Here is a 15,454-nt window from a genome sequence, read left to right on the forward strand (position 1 = left end):
CGGACTGAATGGTAGACTACAACCAAACTGTTCAGATGGGTATTTTTGTCGAATATTAAGTGCCAAGGAGTAATGTTTGTGTGCAGTGTGATCAAGGGGTTCAAATAGATAATATATATATCAAAGAATGAGTATCTGAGAATGAAGAGCGGGTTTCTCCCTAATCCAAAAGTTCAGGTAAAATAAATTGTGGGGGCAAATGTTGAGTGATTGATGAATGTCATCTGCATTATACATACCACTGAGTTTATGGGAGCAGTTTTAACTTTTGCCTGACTCCTCCCAATGTTTTTGAGGCGGGGGTAGAGCTGAGTGCAAACAGGCAAGTGCATTCTAACTTTCAAGCCGGAAGCAAAGTTGGCCCAACACTTGCTGAGATCCAGGGCCTTTTTAAAGTGGATCCAGCGATCTGCAGGGACCAAACCAGTGTCCCAGCACAGCTTGTCAGTTTCAATACTGCTCGTCAATTGCAGCCAGCCTCTAGTCTATGCCATGTGCGTGTGTAGGGATTGGGGAGCAGGGGAGGGAAAGCAGAGCTGGGGAGTGTGCCCAGATTGGCAGCAATATTTTCATGAAGCCAGGAGGAGCACTCCTACCATTAAAATAGAACGCTGAAGATATTTTGGGGGCAGCTTTTGGAACAGCCAACAGACAGGTATTTTTACATACGCTGATTCGGACACTCAGTGCCAGGTTATGTGAGTGCAACATTTGTAGCTCACTCTCAACCCACGTGCCTTTAAACTTAGAGCAGGAGGTTCTTCGAAACATTCCAACTGTGACCTAACTAACTGTACAACCCGACTTCATGTTATTGAAAAGTAATCCATACACTGCCAATAAAACTGTGGATGTTGGAATCTGAAACGAAAGGGACAATGCTGGAAAATCTCAGCAGGTCTGGCAGCATCTGTAGGGAGAGAAAAGAGCTAACGTTTCGAGTCCGATGACTCTTTGTCAAAGCTTTAGTGTGCTTAGGGACAGTTCTGTTGAGAGTCCCACCATATTTTTACAAGTATTCTGAACTCTGTTGCAATGGCTCTAAGGTTATCAAAACCACGAATTGAGTAATACTCTTTAGATTTATTCACCTATTATTCTGTATAGTTTCTCCCCGAAACTGTCTAATGATATAAAGGCCGATGGTTATCAGCAGAGAAAATGCTTATGAATGATCTGAATCATTCGTTTGTTAAATATATCTCAATTGATGGTCAATCCCAAGCCACTCACTGTCTAATGTATTCTCATATAGGACTAAAAGGAGATCCGGGTATTCCAGGAATCCCAGGAGGTCCTGGGGCTCCAGGTCTTAAAGGCGATACTGGATTCCCAGGATTCACTGGTCAGCAAGGTCCCCCTGGTACACCTGGGCAACCGGGGCATTCGTTGGAAGGCCCAAAAGGTTCACCAGGCACTCCAGGCCAACCAGGAAGATCAGGTAAGACTAAAAGAAAGATATTTCTTCCACACGTGTTTGCCTTATCCCACACACCTGTGCACTATTTTCATTCAGCTGTATTTGCATGTGTACAATGTACCTGCTTCATGTGAGCCACAGGTCACAGAAAACACAGTGTTTTTCATCTTCAAGCATTCTCATTATCAAACACATCCACAATTTCCTTGGTCTATTCTACATCACCCTTATAGAACATCTTCAAAACGTCATGTCGCACATTTCATTCCATTGTTTGTCGGCTCAGTCTCATTCGGATCATCTCACTATGGGAACTATCCCATACCTGGGCAGATCACTGGTGTATATAATATTTTGAGATTCAGTAGCTTCAATGCAACAGTTCTTGATTTTAATAAATCACTTGCCCTGTTACTAGCAATGGAATTGGGGCAGGGGGAGGGCTGTGGTTTGGGTTTGGTGATGGCCTGAGGAGAAAGACATCAATCTTTGTCCATGTTTAAATTAATGAAAGGCATTTGCTTAAGTATTGTAGTCACATTTTAAACTTTATCAGTATACAAATTCTATGCAAGTCTCAAGCATTAAGTGTATGAAGTGGATATTTTTAGTGTGTAGGAACACAGATAGAAAACACACAAGCAGGAGAGAGATCCCTAGGCCGTGTTTGTTCAATACGTAGGATTAAGCGTTTGATGCAGTTTAAATACTGGGTGAATAATTCATTTGGTTCCTTTGGGTCGATTCTTCATAAATGCACGTGTGAGGAATTTTTTTGCTTGCTCTTTCTAGTAGAATTGTAAGTATACTCTAATATAATATAGAGGCTGACAGGTCGACATATTTATGAGGCGCATGGGAAACCTGGTAAGTCCAAGGATCCGACCTCATCAGCACCTTATTATAATTTAATTCTTCCATTTCCCAACTAGCTGCAGGAGGTGACAGCTGCGGATTCTTAAGATGCCACTGGGAGGGAACATCCTACAAGAGCAGGGTTTTGGGAGCGGGTGGGGGTGGAGAGTTGGGAGGTTGTCAATTGCAGCCAGGGCTGGAAAGATGAGCAGCAGGGAGGCTGAAGGCTTTCGTGACAACCCCTGAGAAATGCTGATAAATGTACACCCCCTTCCATTTCATTGCTAGGTTTCCCTAATCTGGGGAAACCCAGCCAACAAGAGTTAAACTTCAACCAGGCTCTCAGTTGTTTATTAGGGACTTGATTTTAAACATGACAATGAAGTCTTCTGTCCCTCAGTGTCAAGAGACACGCGTGACACATTACCCACTGTAAACACGGCAAAAGGCTTGTCAGGTTCAGGTTCCATTTGTCCTTTTAAGACTTTCACTGCCCCTCCAGAGACCACCCACCACCGTTTAATTTTGAAGGCACAGTGTCAGCGTAACCAAAGGAGCTCTTAGATCCTGTCAGTAAAATGGTTTTTCAGTGCACTGTGCATTGACACAATGGGGGAAATGTTAATGCCCAAAACGAACTTAAATAGTTAGAAATATGAATAACAACTCCAGGGTGGCACGGTGGTGCAGTGGTTAGCACCGCTGCCTCACGGCCAAGGACCAGGGGTTAATCCCGCCTCGGGTCACTGTCCGTGTGGAGTTTGCACATTCTCCCCATGCCTGCGTGTGTCTCACCCCCACAACCTAAAATGATGAGCAGGGTAGGTGAACTGGCCACGCTAAATTGCCCCTTAATTGGAAAAAAACAATTGGGCACTCTAAATTTTTTTTTTAATGAATTCCAACTTCAACCCACCTCCAATCTTCCTACATCCAGTTTTAAGAGCCGGGTTTTCCAACCATCAGGAAACCCAGCTGCTACACAGGGAACAAAGTACTCTCGAATCCAGAAGCTACGTGCCTTTCCACTAAGCTGTTGGATCTAGTTTACCTGATTTACCAACCCCACTGTGAACTGACACCGTCCCAACACTCCAAATCTTCCACACCAACTCCTGCCTCAATCCGACCATTCTAATCTGCCCATCTTTAACCCTTCCAATCTCTTCACCTCCCTCAACCCCACCAACCTTGCTGCTCTTCCTGCAGACTGTTCCAACTTTGCTCTCCCCCCCCCCCCCCCCCCCCCCCCCCCCCCCCACCTCCCTCCAACACTTCTGATCTCCTCCAGGAGATCTCTGACCTCACCCAGTCCCAGCTTCTGATCTCACCTCTAGCCTCCATTGGCATGGACCTTGACCTTGCCTCTTGGTTTTGATCTCCTGCTTGCTTCAAAGCCTGGTCCGCCTTCAATTCCCACCCCCACCTCCAATTTCTACCCCGCCGCAGCCCTTTACAGTCCCTCTCTTCCTCCTCTCTACTTCCTGGCTGTAGCCTGGTGTTGAAGAATGGCCTACCTGGCAGCCAGTCATTCTTTAATCAAGCAAAATTAAAAATTGTGAATCAGGCCAGACATTAAATTCCACAGGATGTATGTGAACCCTGTTCTTCCAGGATTTCAGACCTCAAAGTATCTATGCATCCTGCGCCTCACTTCTAATTTGATATTCAACCAAAAAAACTGCAGGGAAGTTAAAATTAGCCTTATTCATTAGTTTTAGACGAAATGGGCTGGATTCTCCGTTTCGGGGACTATGTCCCCACGCCGTCGTAAAAACTGTGGCCTTTCACAACAGAAAAACGGGCATGAAAAGTCCACATATTCATAGCCCTGCAGGGGGCTGGCAGGGACCCGTTGTGAATCCAGCAGCTTTAGCTGCAGTTACAGGCACTTCCAGGTCAGAGGCTGCGACTGCGCACAGCGGCAGCCTTCAGTGGCTGCGCCGTTTGCCATGACGGACTCGGAGCTGGACCTCCTAAATAGTACCTCCGATCGGCCGAGCACCTGACCCGGACCGCCAGCTCAAAAATAGCCCGGTCCCCCCCTGCCCTCCGATCGCGCGCCCCCCCCCCCCCCCCCCGACCCTGGCGGCTGCGGACTCAGCTATGCGAGTATCCCGACCAGCTGGACCATGTTAGATCCACGCTGTCGGGACTTCGGCCGGTCGGGGCAGAGAATGGCGGGGCGGGCCTCCAGCAATGGCCACAGGTACGCCGCTTTTCGGGGCCCGGAGAATCAGGGAGCCAGCGCCGGTCCCAATTCCATGCTTGAAAGCGGATTCTCCGCCCCGGCGCCGGGCGCAATTTCAGCGTTGGGGTGTGGAGAATCCAGCTCAGTATTTTTGTTTCTAGTGAGATTTCGCTTTCTTTTGTTGACAAGCACCAGGGCCTGGATATTTGCCACAATGGGGAGGCTCGCCATCGTGGCGGAAATCCTAGAAATGGCCAAAATTCTTACGTCCTGTCCCCAAACTGGCATTTTCCATCATCTCCCAAACTGGATTGGAATTGGCCAGGGCTTTGCACATGTGCATTCACAGAGGTAGCTGGCTACTTAAATCATCAGCTGCCTCCACTGATGTGGGAATTTGCGAGAAGGAGTGTAAAAACTGGAGTGTGCAGAATAGAAGAGGGAAGAGGAGGTCTAAAGCTGATGGATGTGTTTGGACGACCAGGATATTCCTTTGGATAGAGGTCTGTGACACTTTTTACAGGGGTACGGCATATTTAGGAAGAGGTAAGGCACCCTTTGGGACTGTTAAGAGAGTACATGATTATGCACTTTTTATGCGCAAACCCAATGGAATTGCCCAGCTGTCAAGGAACTGTAAAGAGATGTCAAGCTGTCAGACCTGTCTAAGATATCCAGGAAGTGTCAGAGTACCTATGGAAGTGGCTTTAGAAATAGTGGATGAATTGGTGGTCAACTTCCAAGATTCTATAGACCCTGGTACAGTTCCTACAGTGGAAGGGTAGCTAATATAAACCCACTCTTTAAAAAGAAAGTAAAGAGAAAATAGGAAATTATAGAGCAGTCAGCCTGATGTTGGTAATTGGGAAAATGCTGGAGTCTATTACAACAGATTTAATAGCAGAACATTTGGAAGAGAACAGAATCAAAGAGGGTCAGCATGGATTTACGGGAGTGAAATCATGCTTGACAAAATTACTGGAATTCTTTGAGGATGTAACCCATAGAGTTGATGAGAGGGATCCAGTGGATGTTGTTCATTTGGACTTACAAAAGACTTTCGGCAAGGTTCCACATAAGAGATTAGCGTGTAAAATTAAAGCGCATAGGATTGGAGGTAGTGTGTTGAGATGGATAGAAAACTAGTTGGCAGACAGGAACCAAAAAGTAGGAATAAACAGGCCTTTTTCCGAATGGCAGGCAGTGGGGTACCGCAGGGATCGAGGCTAGGATCCCAGTTATTCACATTATATATTAATGATTTACATGAGGGGAAATAATGTAATATCTCCAAAGCTGAGTGGGAGGGTGAAGTGTGAGGAGGATACAGAGATGCTTCAATGTGATTTGGATAAGCTGAGTGGGCAAATGTATGGCAGATATAATGTGGATAAATGTGAGGATATCTACTTTGGTCGCAAAAACAAGAGGGCCAATTATTATCCAAATGGCTATAAATTAAGAGAAGGGAAGGCACAACGAGACCTGGGTGTCCTCTAGTCACTGACGGTAAGCATGCAGGTGGAACCGGCGTTAAAAAAGGCAAATAGTATGTTGACCTTCATAGCGCAAAGATTCGAATACAGTAGCAGGGATGTCTTGCTGCATTTATACAGGGACTTCTTACGGTCACACCTGCATTTTGTGCAGTTTTGGTCTCCTTATCTGAGGAAGGAAGTTCTTGCTCTAGAGGGAATGCAGGGAAGGTTTACCAGATTGATTTCTGGGATGGCAGGATTAATTTATGAGGAGAGCTTGAGTCAGGATTATACTCGCTGGCATTCTGATGAATGAGGGAGGATCTCATAGAAACCTAGAAAATTCTAATAGGACGAGACAGGGTAGATGCCGGAAGGATATTTCCATTGGTGGGGGAGTTTAGAACCAGGGTCACTGTCTGTGGATACGGGATAGACCTTTTAGGACTGAGATGAGGAGAAATTTCTTCACCCAGGGAGTGGTGAGCCTGTGGAATTTGTTACCACAGGAAGCAGTTGAGGCAAAAACATTGAATCTTTTTCAAGAAGAAGTTAGAGATCTATCTTGGAGTGAAATAGATCAAAGGATATGGGGGGAAGGCGGGAACAGGTTACTGAGTTTGATGATCAGCCATGATCATAATGAATGGCAGAGCAGGCTTGAACAGCAGAAAAACCTGCGTCTGCATCTATTTTCTATCTTGTAGGAGTTGGCATGGAGGGGGTAAGGGCAAAGGGTTGTGGTGGAGGGCATGGGTTAGTATATGTTTGCATCAAGCTGACATGGGGATTTGCAGGCAAAGGGGGTGGGTAGAGGGGCACTAAGTTTCAATTGGCATGATGGGATCATGGTTATGGGTGAGGGTACGTGAATTGGTATAAGGGGTATGGGAGAGTGAGGGCATGGGTTGGCATGGATGAGACATGGGGAGTGTGTTGAGGGGTGATGGCTGGAAGAATGGTTATTGCTTGGTTTGGCTTTGCACTTTGCAGCCTGTGCCTTTATTCCACGGTCGCCACCCCCATCAAAAGTACAACCTGCAGGCTGACATTTTTAAAGATCTGGGGCTGGGTTCTCTGCCCCATCGCGCCACATTTCTGTTTTATCCTGCCGGCGGGATGCTCTGTTGCACCGGCTAGTCAATGGGGTTTCCCATTGTGGGGCAGTCCCAAGCTGCCGGCAAAACGGAGCATCCCGTCGGCGGAGAATCCAGCCCGGGTTCGTCAAGCCAGGAAATCTGGCGACGAGGTGAACGGGAGACGCAAATCGGTTAAAGCAGAGGGACTGTGTTTTCAGATTGCAGTTTTACGGTGTGTCCCATTTTGCAGAAAGAGGGTCATTTTAACTTGTGTTGCTTTGATGTGGATTTAAACGGTGGGATTTGAGGCTTCAGCGGAGTCTGACTACGGGGAAATATCGGAATATGAAGAATCTTGATCAAGTTTCCAGTAGGCGTATGGGTTCTATATAAAGCTGCTCTCGTTGAGCAGATACAAGGATGTTTGGGAAAATCAGATGTCTCACTAGTACAATGAGCAAGTGTTCTTCCAAGATTGAGTTGAAGGTTTCTCAGGGGACAGTAGAGGGAGCTCAGAACTGAAGATAGGAAAGTGAAAAACAAAAAAACATTGCCTCACATTTCATAAAAAGAACTGAATTAAACAGCTGTGCAGGGGGATTCCAGTGAGTATCTGCTCAGCAAGGTAATTCTGTCTGCATATGGTTGCATGGTAATGCACTGAATTAAATGCTTCCATTTAACAGCTGGTGGCTTTTCATAGACTAACATCATTGCAGTCCCAGCAACCCAAGGTGAAATATTGAGTTTGTTTTGCCTTCTTAATATTGAAAGGGGAACCCAGCCTCAAATTTACTGCTTAATCGTTTGAAAAAACACCACCTGTAACAAGTGTTTTGAACTTTTTGCTCTCGAGTTGTGCAGTTGGACCTTTAAAGTTTTGAAAATATGCTTTTGACTCAAGCAGTTGACTCTCCGCCCCACCCAGAGTAAAGTGGAACCCTCTCGAAAGCCTCATGGAGTTCAATGATTTCACCTGGAAAAGCAGTCAGGTGTTGAAATTGACCTGAACATCTCGGGACTAGGGAAAGAATGTGAGGCCTAAATTGGTTGCACGCCGCCTAGCAACAGGCGAGGGAATCACAATGTTCAGTTACTGCGCACCCGTTTGGTGGAATGTAGGCAGAATCTTTGTACTGCCTGCTTATTGGCATGATGTCCACACACAGCCAGCGTAAATCTCACTGTTCATTGTCTTCACACATTAGCAGAGAGCCCATAACCATAAGACCATAGGATATAGGAGCAGAATTAGGCCACTCGGCCCATTGAGTCTGCTCCGCCATTCATATCATGGCTGATATTTTTCTCATCCCCATTTTCCTGCTTTCTCCCTGATATAAGAACCAACATGCGCTCGCTCTACTTAAAAGCTCAGCTACACCTCTCAAAGGGAAGGTGCCCTGTGGCTGGAGCAGGTCCTTTATGAACTGAATATGACCAGGAGAAAGGATGAAAGAACATGGGAGAGAGCTGGCAGCCGGATTTTCAGACACTGAACAGAAGGAAGTGGAACGGAGGAAAGAGATCCTGGGCTGGATTCTTCCAAAATGAGACTATGTCCCCCACGCCGGCGTAGAAATGGTGGAGTTTTACCCCCGAAATTTTTATTAAAAAGTTGGATTAATTCAATGCCCTGCAGGGGGCTAGCAAGAGGACTAGCAGGGACCCGGAGTAAATCCCGCAGCTTTAGCTGCGGATACGGGCCCCCGCACTTGCGAATCGGAGACCATGCATGCGCATGGTGGCGACCACCAGCGGAGGCTCTGAGCTCCATGGCGGACACCGAGGAATGAGACACACCCCCCCCCCCAAATCGGCCACGCGCCCGAGCATCTAACCCCACAGATCTAATCCCTGGCTGCCCATAAAGCCCCTCCCGGCCTCCGATACAGCCGCCTCCGACCAGGGCGGCCGCAGACTGAGTCTGCAGCCACCACGCCAGTATCCCAACCGGCAATAGGTGGTTAGTTCCACGCCGTCGGGAACTCGGATTGCTGGGCGGGCCTCTGGCAATGGCCCCCAGCCGTGCGGCGTACTCCGCGGTAACGCAGAATTTCAGGGCACGGAGCGCGCCGGACTGGCGCCGGGCCCGATTATGTCGTGAATGTCATGCCCCGCACCGGCCATGATTTCGGAGCAGGGCTGCGGCGAATCCAGCCCCCTGTATCAGCAGGGGGACACGACACGCTGCAAATGAATGGTAAAGAAACAATGGGAGCCTATAGTCGCAGAGGTCAATGCTGGAATGCAGTTCAGGGATATGGATGTGGTGGTGCAAGAAGTTTAATGACAGCACATGAGTTGTCAAAGTCAGTGAATGCATCTTCAAGTGCCATATCCCACTAACTGCATTACCAGCCTCTGCCACTGCCCATTTCACCATACTCGATTCACTCACCTACCATCAATTTCTATCAATCAGGACTTTTACTGAACATTCATATGTTTAATTGTTACTTACTTACCACTGTTGCAAACCTCACACCCACATCTCACATCCAGCTCAGGTTGCTGCCATGCACGTTCACACTGCTACCATCAGAGCTGTTGGTACCAGTGCAGGGCATAGCAGTGCAGCAGTCTATCCTCAAAATTATTCTCCCAGGGGTGCCACAATGGCTCCTTGGAGCATGAACTTGCTGTCCTTTCTCAGGGTGACAGCATTCCTAATCCCCACTCCGCCCATCCCCTTGCTGCTGTCTGCCAGCCCAAACTTCTGTCACCATTGTTGAAAGCGTTCAATCTGAAGTCGGACCTTTTAGACCCTCAGCTGCTTAAGGACATTCGTGAAGACCATCTGCAGTCTCCCCTGATTGAAAGTCAGCATCCTCCACTCGTCACACTGCAGCCACCAGGATATTACTCTGTAGGAGCAGTAGGGTGATCAAAGGCACTAAGAGGATGCTAAAAGATGATGGGAAAAAGTAGCAGGATGGAAAAGTGGTGAAAGGCCCTCTAGCTCTACTGCCAGCTTTTTACGCCATTTCTTTTGACACTTAGCCAAAAGAAATCCTGCCTTGGTTTATAAGCGATCAGAGCCCTTCAGGAGACACAAACACACACACATGGGAATCCACACTGATATGGGAAAACCCCCTCCTCCCCCCATCAGACACGGGAACAGCCATATGGAGCTTCCCAACAGAAGCCCTCCTCCAAGGTACTTTCCAAGTATGACCCTCTTCCACCTGGGGGCTGTAAGATAAAGTTGCCAAACTTCCAGATGACCTTAGGCTGCTTTCCCCTTTGAGGGGGAGAACTAATTGGGGTGATTTAACTCGAGGATCACCACGCCTCAGGTGAGGGACAAGGCTTAGAAGGCGGCACCTTCATGAATAACCTCAGCCGATACAGGAGTTGAACCCGTGCTGTTGGCCTCGCTCTGCATCACAAACAAGCTGTTCAACCAACTGAGCAGCAGCTAGAAGAAATCAACCAGCAACTAACTTGTTAGTAGTTTATTATTCCTTTAAATACTGCTGGTGAGGTAGCCCTTCCCTCTGCTTCATGCGTGTTCACCTGTTAAGATGGGGGTGGTGGCTGGAGCACCTGACGCATAGAGTTCCAAAGTGGCAGCACTGGTATCAAATCAGAGTTCCATACTGAGTGACATCATGAGCTGCCTGTTCTGCATACATCAGGCGTGATAACACCTTTCCCAAGATGGCATTCAACGTCACGTTAGAAATATGTGCTCATGCTCTGGACACATTTTGGACCCAAAAGTAACACTTATAAAGAAGCTGGTATGCTTCCAAGCCCAGTTTCTTGCCCTGTGTGTCTACTCACGACTTAAGGACAGGTTCAGTCTTGGATCTGGGTCCTTATGGTCAACTGGTCTGTCAGTGTTCACTATCTGGACTTGAGCATTGTGAATAACCATTTATGCCAAAGACTGCTGGCATCTATGAAGCTATACTACCACACCAGCACCCCACCACGAGGCACAAGTCAGTGCTTTTAAAAGCAAGCTGGAAAATAGCTGAAAGAAATTATGATGTTTCCTGCTGTTAATGGGATATTTGGCACATTGCGGGCAGATGAATGTCTGTCTTTAGCCCTGTTTGTATTTCAGAGCTGTGCTGAGAAAGAAGCATTTTCTTTTGATTGCTATATAGATCTCATGGGCAAGATGGGCAATGCTTAAGGACTTACATTTTCATTGAATTAATCCACTGAACCAAAAATCTTGCAATGACCAGATAAGTGGCTTGTCCAATGTTTTACTATCCAGAACCCATCTCAATAAGTTGAAGGGAAAATCCCTTGCTGATGAATTCACTCAATGGAATTCCTAACATGGAATGGAACATTGTGCTTTTTGGCCAAGTATCTTAATCTAAGGATGGCTGGGTCCCCCTTTTCCCCTCAATTTGAGAATTTCCTTTGGTCGTACCTTGTTGCTTTAACTGGCTTGTATTAAGTTTCTAACCAACAGTCTTGTTTTGTGATATGGTATATCTGACGTATCTAATGATGACATTTGGGTGAACCTTGACCCTCCTCAGGTCCTCCAGGTTAGACCTTTATGCAATAATTAACTTGGATGAATTAAGATTTCAATAGCAGTAATGTACACGGGGTTAAACGATAAAATATAATATGAGCTTTCATTTCCTTTTTTATCAAAACTTGCACTATTCCTGTACACTTTGCAAATGTGACTCAGCGGTATTCCTCCAAAATTAACACCACTAAGCTTTGAAATCCAATCTCCCAACAACAAAAGTAGGTCAATGTGCAATCTCTTCCTTAATGGAGGCAACATTTTGGACCTTTCTGTTAATTTGTAAACAAAGTAAGGTTGCACCACTAAGGAATGAAAACTAAATGGTATGAGCTGTGAGGTTGGAGCAAAGAGTGCAGGAATAGATAACTTACATTGTCCTAGGTATGCCAACTGACTGAGCATAGACCCACCTTTCTGGAAAACTCCTTTAAACAGACTTTTTTTTTAATTAAATAAATTTAGAGTACCCAATTTGTTTTTTCCTGTTAAGGGGCAATTTTAGTATGGTCAATCCACCTACCTTGCACATCTTTGGGTTGTGGGGGTGAAACCCACGCAAACATGGGGAGAATGTGCAAACTTCACACGGACAGTGACCCAGAGCCTGGATCGAACCTGGGACCTCGGCGCTGTGAGGCAGCAGTGCTATCCACTGTGTTACCATGCTACCCTCCTTTAAACAGACTTAATATTGGAAAGATAGGCCTTGATTTAATGGGCAGAGATGGCTCAGGCAGGCGAGGGTAATAAGAGCCCGAGCAACCCAATCTCATCCGTTTATAATTTTACAAACGCAAATAAGGCTCTTGCAAAAGATTTAATCTGGCCATTGGGAGCCTGCATGTGTTCATTTAAATGGGGACACACCCTCCCTCCTACCAGCCATTAAGATTGGCAGAGTTTCCAGATCGCCGCATCCACCCTGTGCCAGGGCCATAATGTTCTATTTCTGTTCTGTATCGGAATCAAATGCTATCATCACCTGTTGTATATCTACGATCCTGAGACTTTTTAATCATGGAGGGGCCACAGCAGTATGGTTGCTCTTGCTAAGCTCTACTTTGAGAGACATATTATAGCAGATGCCCCGAAACCAGAAAACTCATCTGATGCAGCCTGCACAATCAAAATAAATACCTTCCTTCAAAAAAGGAAAAAATTAATCTCATTCCTGAATCCAATCTGAGCAATTAAAATTTCATTCAGAAGGCAGATTTATTTAGCAACACTAGCAGCAGGAACACTGACGGGAACAGCAAGAAGGTTAATGGGAGAGTCTATACGATATTTTGCTTTGACAGTAACAAGCGTATCAGCAGATGCAGTAAGACAGATGGATTTAGCAGCAACAAAGTTGACGGTAGTGTTGGTAGATTTGGGGGGGGGGGAGGGTTTGGAGGGTGGTACACTAGAAGGTTGGCATGGGAGACAAAAAGCTGATGGACAATTAAATGTTGCAATGGAAAAGCACTGACGGTGGGGCCACCAGGCAGCTTATCAGAAGAGCCAAGGAAGAAGCCTGTAGGAAAACATCTGCTTGTGACTTCATGAGATTCAATTCCCAATTTAAATTAAAGCCAAAATTGGACAGGATGGGAAATAAGCAGCCAATCTGATCCTGGAGTTTCGCATTGGGAAATTTCTCTTCCACTCCGCCTATGCCTGCTGCTTGATTCTCACATTAATCTGGGTTTTGCCAGCCGTTGGCGCGCTCCAGTTGGACTGTGAGTGCCTTGGGTTAGTAAGGGGATGGGTTAGGCTTGGACCTGGTGACTCCCTCCCTATTCATGGCTCACACGTAGGTAAATGGCACTTGAGATACCATCGGGTACTATCCCCTGCTGAGCAGTCATGCTTTTCAGAAAGATGTGGAACAGTAACAGGGATGAGGCAGGGGCTGAGTGTAGTGAAGGAAATACACCAGGGGGAGAGAGCTTGACGTGGGTGCTGATATTTAAATTTGTTAATTTTGCTAACCATAACACTGACTTATAAATATTGGACTGGAGATGGGCTGCTCTTTTTCAAAGCAGCGCTGCTGGACCTTTTATGTGTAGCTTAGAGGGCAGAAGAGACCTTAGTATAACGTCACACCCAAAAGATGTCACTTTCAACAATGCAGCATTCCCTCAGTACTGGACTGACTTGTCAGCCTAGATTTTTGGCTCAAAGGTGAGAGTGTTACCACTGAGGCACAATAAACAATTTAGTAGAACCCATCCTGACCCATCCCAGTCAGTGCTGACATTCTGTGCAGCTGCTTCGTTGTCTATAGAAGTGGAAATAGTTGTCAATGTTAATTCATACGTGACAAATTCTCACTGTGGCCTCTTTAATAGAGGGGTTAACCTGTTTAAAATATCTAGGAATGCGATTGTTGATATGGTGGAAAGAGGAATTTGACTTAAGTGTTTGTTTGATAATGTCTTCAACAGTAAATTGCACGGTACAAACTTTTTTTATATGGACGTTAACAATGAGAATAATTGAATTCTAGTCCCAGAGTTGATGCTACACCTTTTTAAACACACACAAGAGATGGCAGCAGTTGTGGACCATCTGGCCTGTCAAACCTGCTCGCCAACATTCCGTATGATCACGGTGAACTTTGGGCTTCAACACAACTTTCTCACCCATTTCCCATATCCCTTAATTCCCTGAGAGACCAAAACTCTGCCAGTCGCAGCCTTAAAATATATTCAACAAGATATGAAGGTTATTTGGCATACCTATCTTTATTACTAACTTTAAGTCAAACATTTATATTATGTCTAACTCTCAGTTATTATAATACTGTAAGCTACTGTTTCCAAAACGCTTTTTTTTGCATGCTTTTTAAAAGTTTAGACTAAAATTAAGACGTAAGTTAATCAGCTCTGTGCTTTTTGGATACTAACCTTGTTTAATCCATTCCTGCTCAAAATTCCCTTTGGGGAAGAAAAAACAGTGGACATCTTAAATCTTCCAGATGTGGAAGGGTTAACCTGTTTCTGTCATGATAACTGAAGCAAAAATGTTACTCTGATGCTTAAAACCTAGAGGATTTTTGCTTTTGACAAAGTTGTGTAACAGGTTTGTGAAGTTTCTAACCGGTCTTCTCGTTCTTTACTGTGCGATGTGATTGACCCATCTAACGATGACCCTGGATCTTACTAAACTCTGACCCTTCCCAGGTCCTCAAGGTTAGATTCTTAACTCTGTAAGCAGTTACTACTTGGCATGCTGTGGGCGTTTTGGGGGTGTTGGAATTAACCATGTAACCTTTGGGGAGTGCCATGATTTATGAACTGGAAGCATTCAAATATTCACTTATTAAAACAGCAACATCCTTTAATTGGTGATGATAGAATCATTATTGTTGTAATACTGCCACACTTTATTTGCCAATTAAAAATACATAATTTTGATACATATGAAAGGATTCTGGCAAACGTGTCAGGACGAACATTTTGAAACAGTTGGACAAAGCATCCTCAGCTGGACATTCTCAATCACGATGATTTCTCTTCCATGAGTAATAGAGATAAGCATCAACAGATTCAGTATTGTCACTGCATCAGCCATGGAAAGGATGGGATAAGATAAGGTGCATTAGTTCAACAGGTTTTTTGGTTTTGCTTAATTTTCCCAATGGGAGAAGAAGCAGGAGGGTTAATGAAGGTAGGTTTGGCTTTCCTTTTGCAATCCTTTGAATAATTACCCCATTTGCACATCTACTGATGACATATACACAAGCCTACCTCTATCTCTTTCAATCTGTATGTGCCTCTCAAAGGAGTTACCTATGTTTTGATCATTCTTTAACTAGTTTCACTTTGTGAAACGGATTGCTTTAATTCAGTTTAACTTCCCCTCGGAGGGTGTTTGTGGAGAAATGAGGCTGTACAAGGTGGAAAAGAGTAAATTGTAATTCACATT

At 45.5% G+C, this 15,454-nt stretch overlaps 1 protein-coding gene across 2 annotated transcripts in view; it reads left to right on the forward strand.

Annotated features, from left to right (window-relative positions):
* col4a5 (collagen, type IV, alpha 5 (Alport syndrome)) overlaps positions 1-15,454 on the forward strand; it is a 276,713-nt gene that overhangs the window by 224,541 nt on the left and 36,718 nt on the right. Inside the window, exons 42-44 of one of the 2 annotated variants that reach the window (XM_038774450.1) lie at positions 1,256-1,441; positions 11,535-11,543; positions 14,710-14,718. In XM_038774450.1, coding sequence (XP_038630378.1) covers positions 1,256-1,441; positions 11,535-11,543; positions 14,710-14,718 — 204 coding nt within the window. The remainder of the gene's footprint in view (positions 1-1,255; positions 1,442-11,534; positions 11,544-14,709; positions 14,719-15,454) is intronic. The other variant, XM_038774451.1, reaches the window with a different exon arrangement.

The sequence above is a fragment of the Scyliorhinus canicula genome, chromosome 17 (assembly GCF_902713615.1).
Source record: "Scyliorhinus canicula chromosome 17, sScyCan1.1, whole genome shotgun sequence".
NCBI classification, from domain to species: Eukaryota; Metazoa; Chordata; class Chondrichthyes; order Carcharhiniformes; family Scyliorhinidae; genus Scyliorhinus; species Scyliorhinus canicula.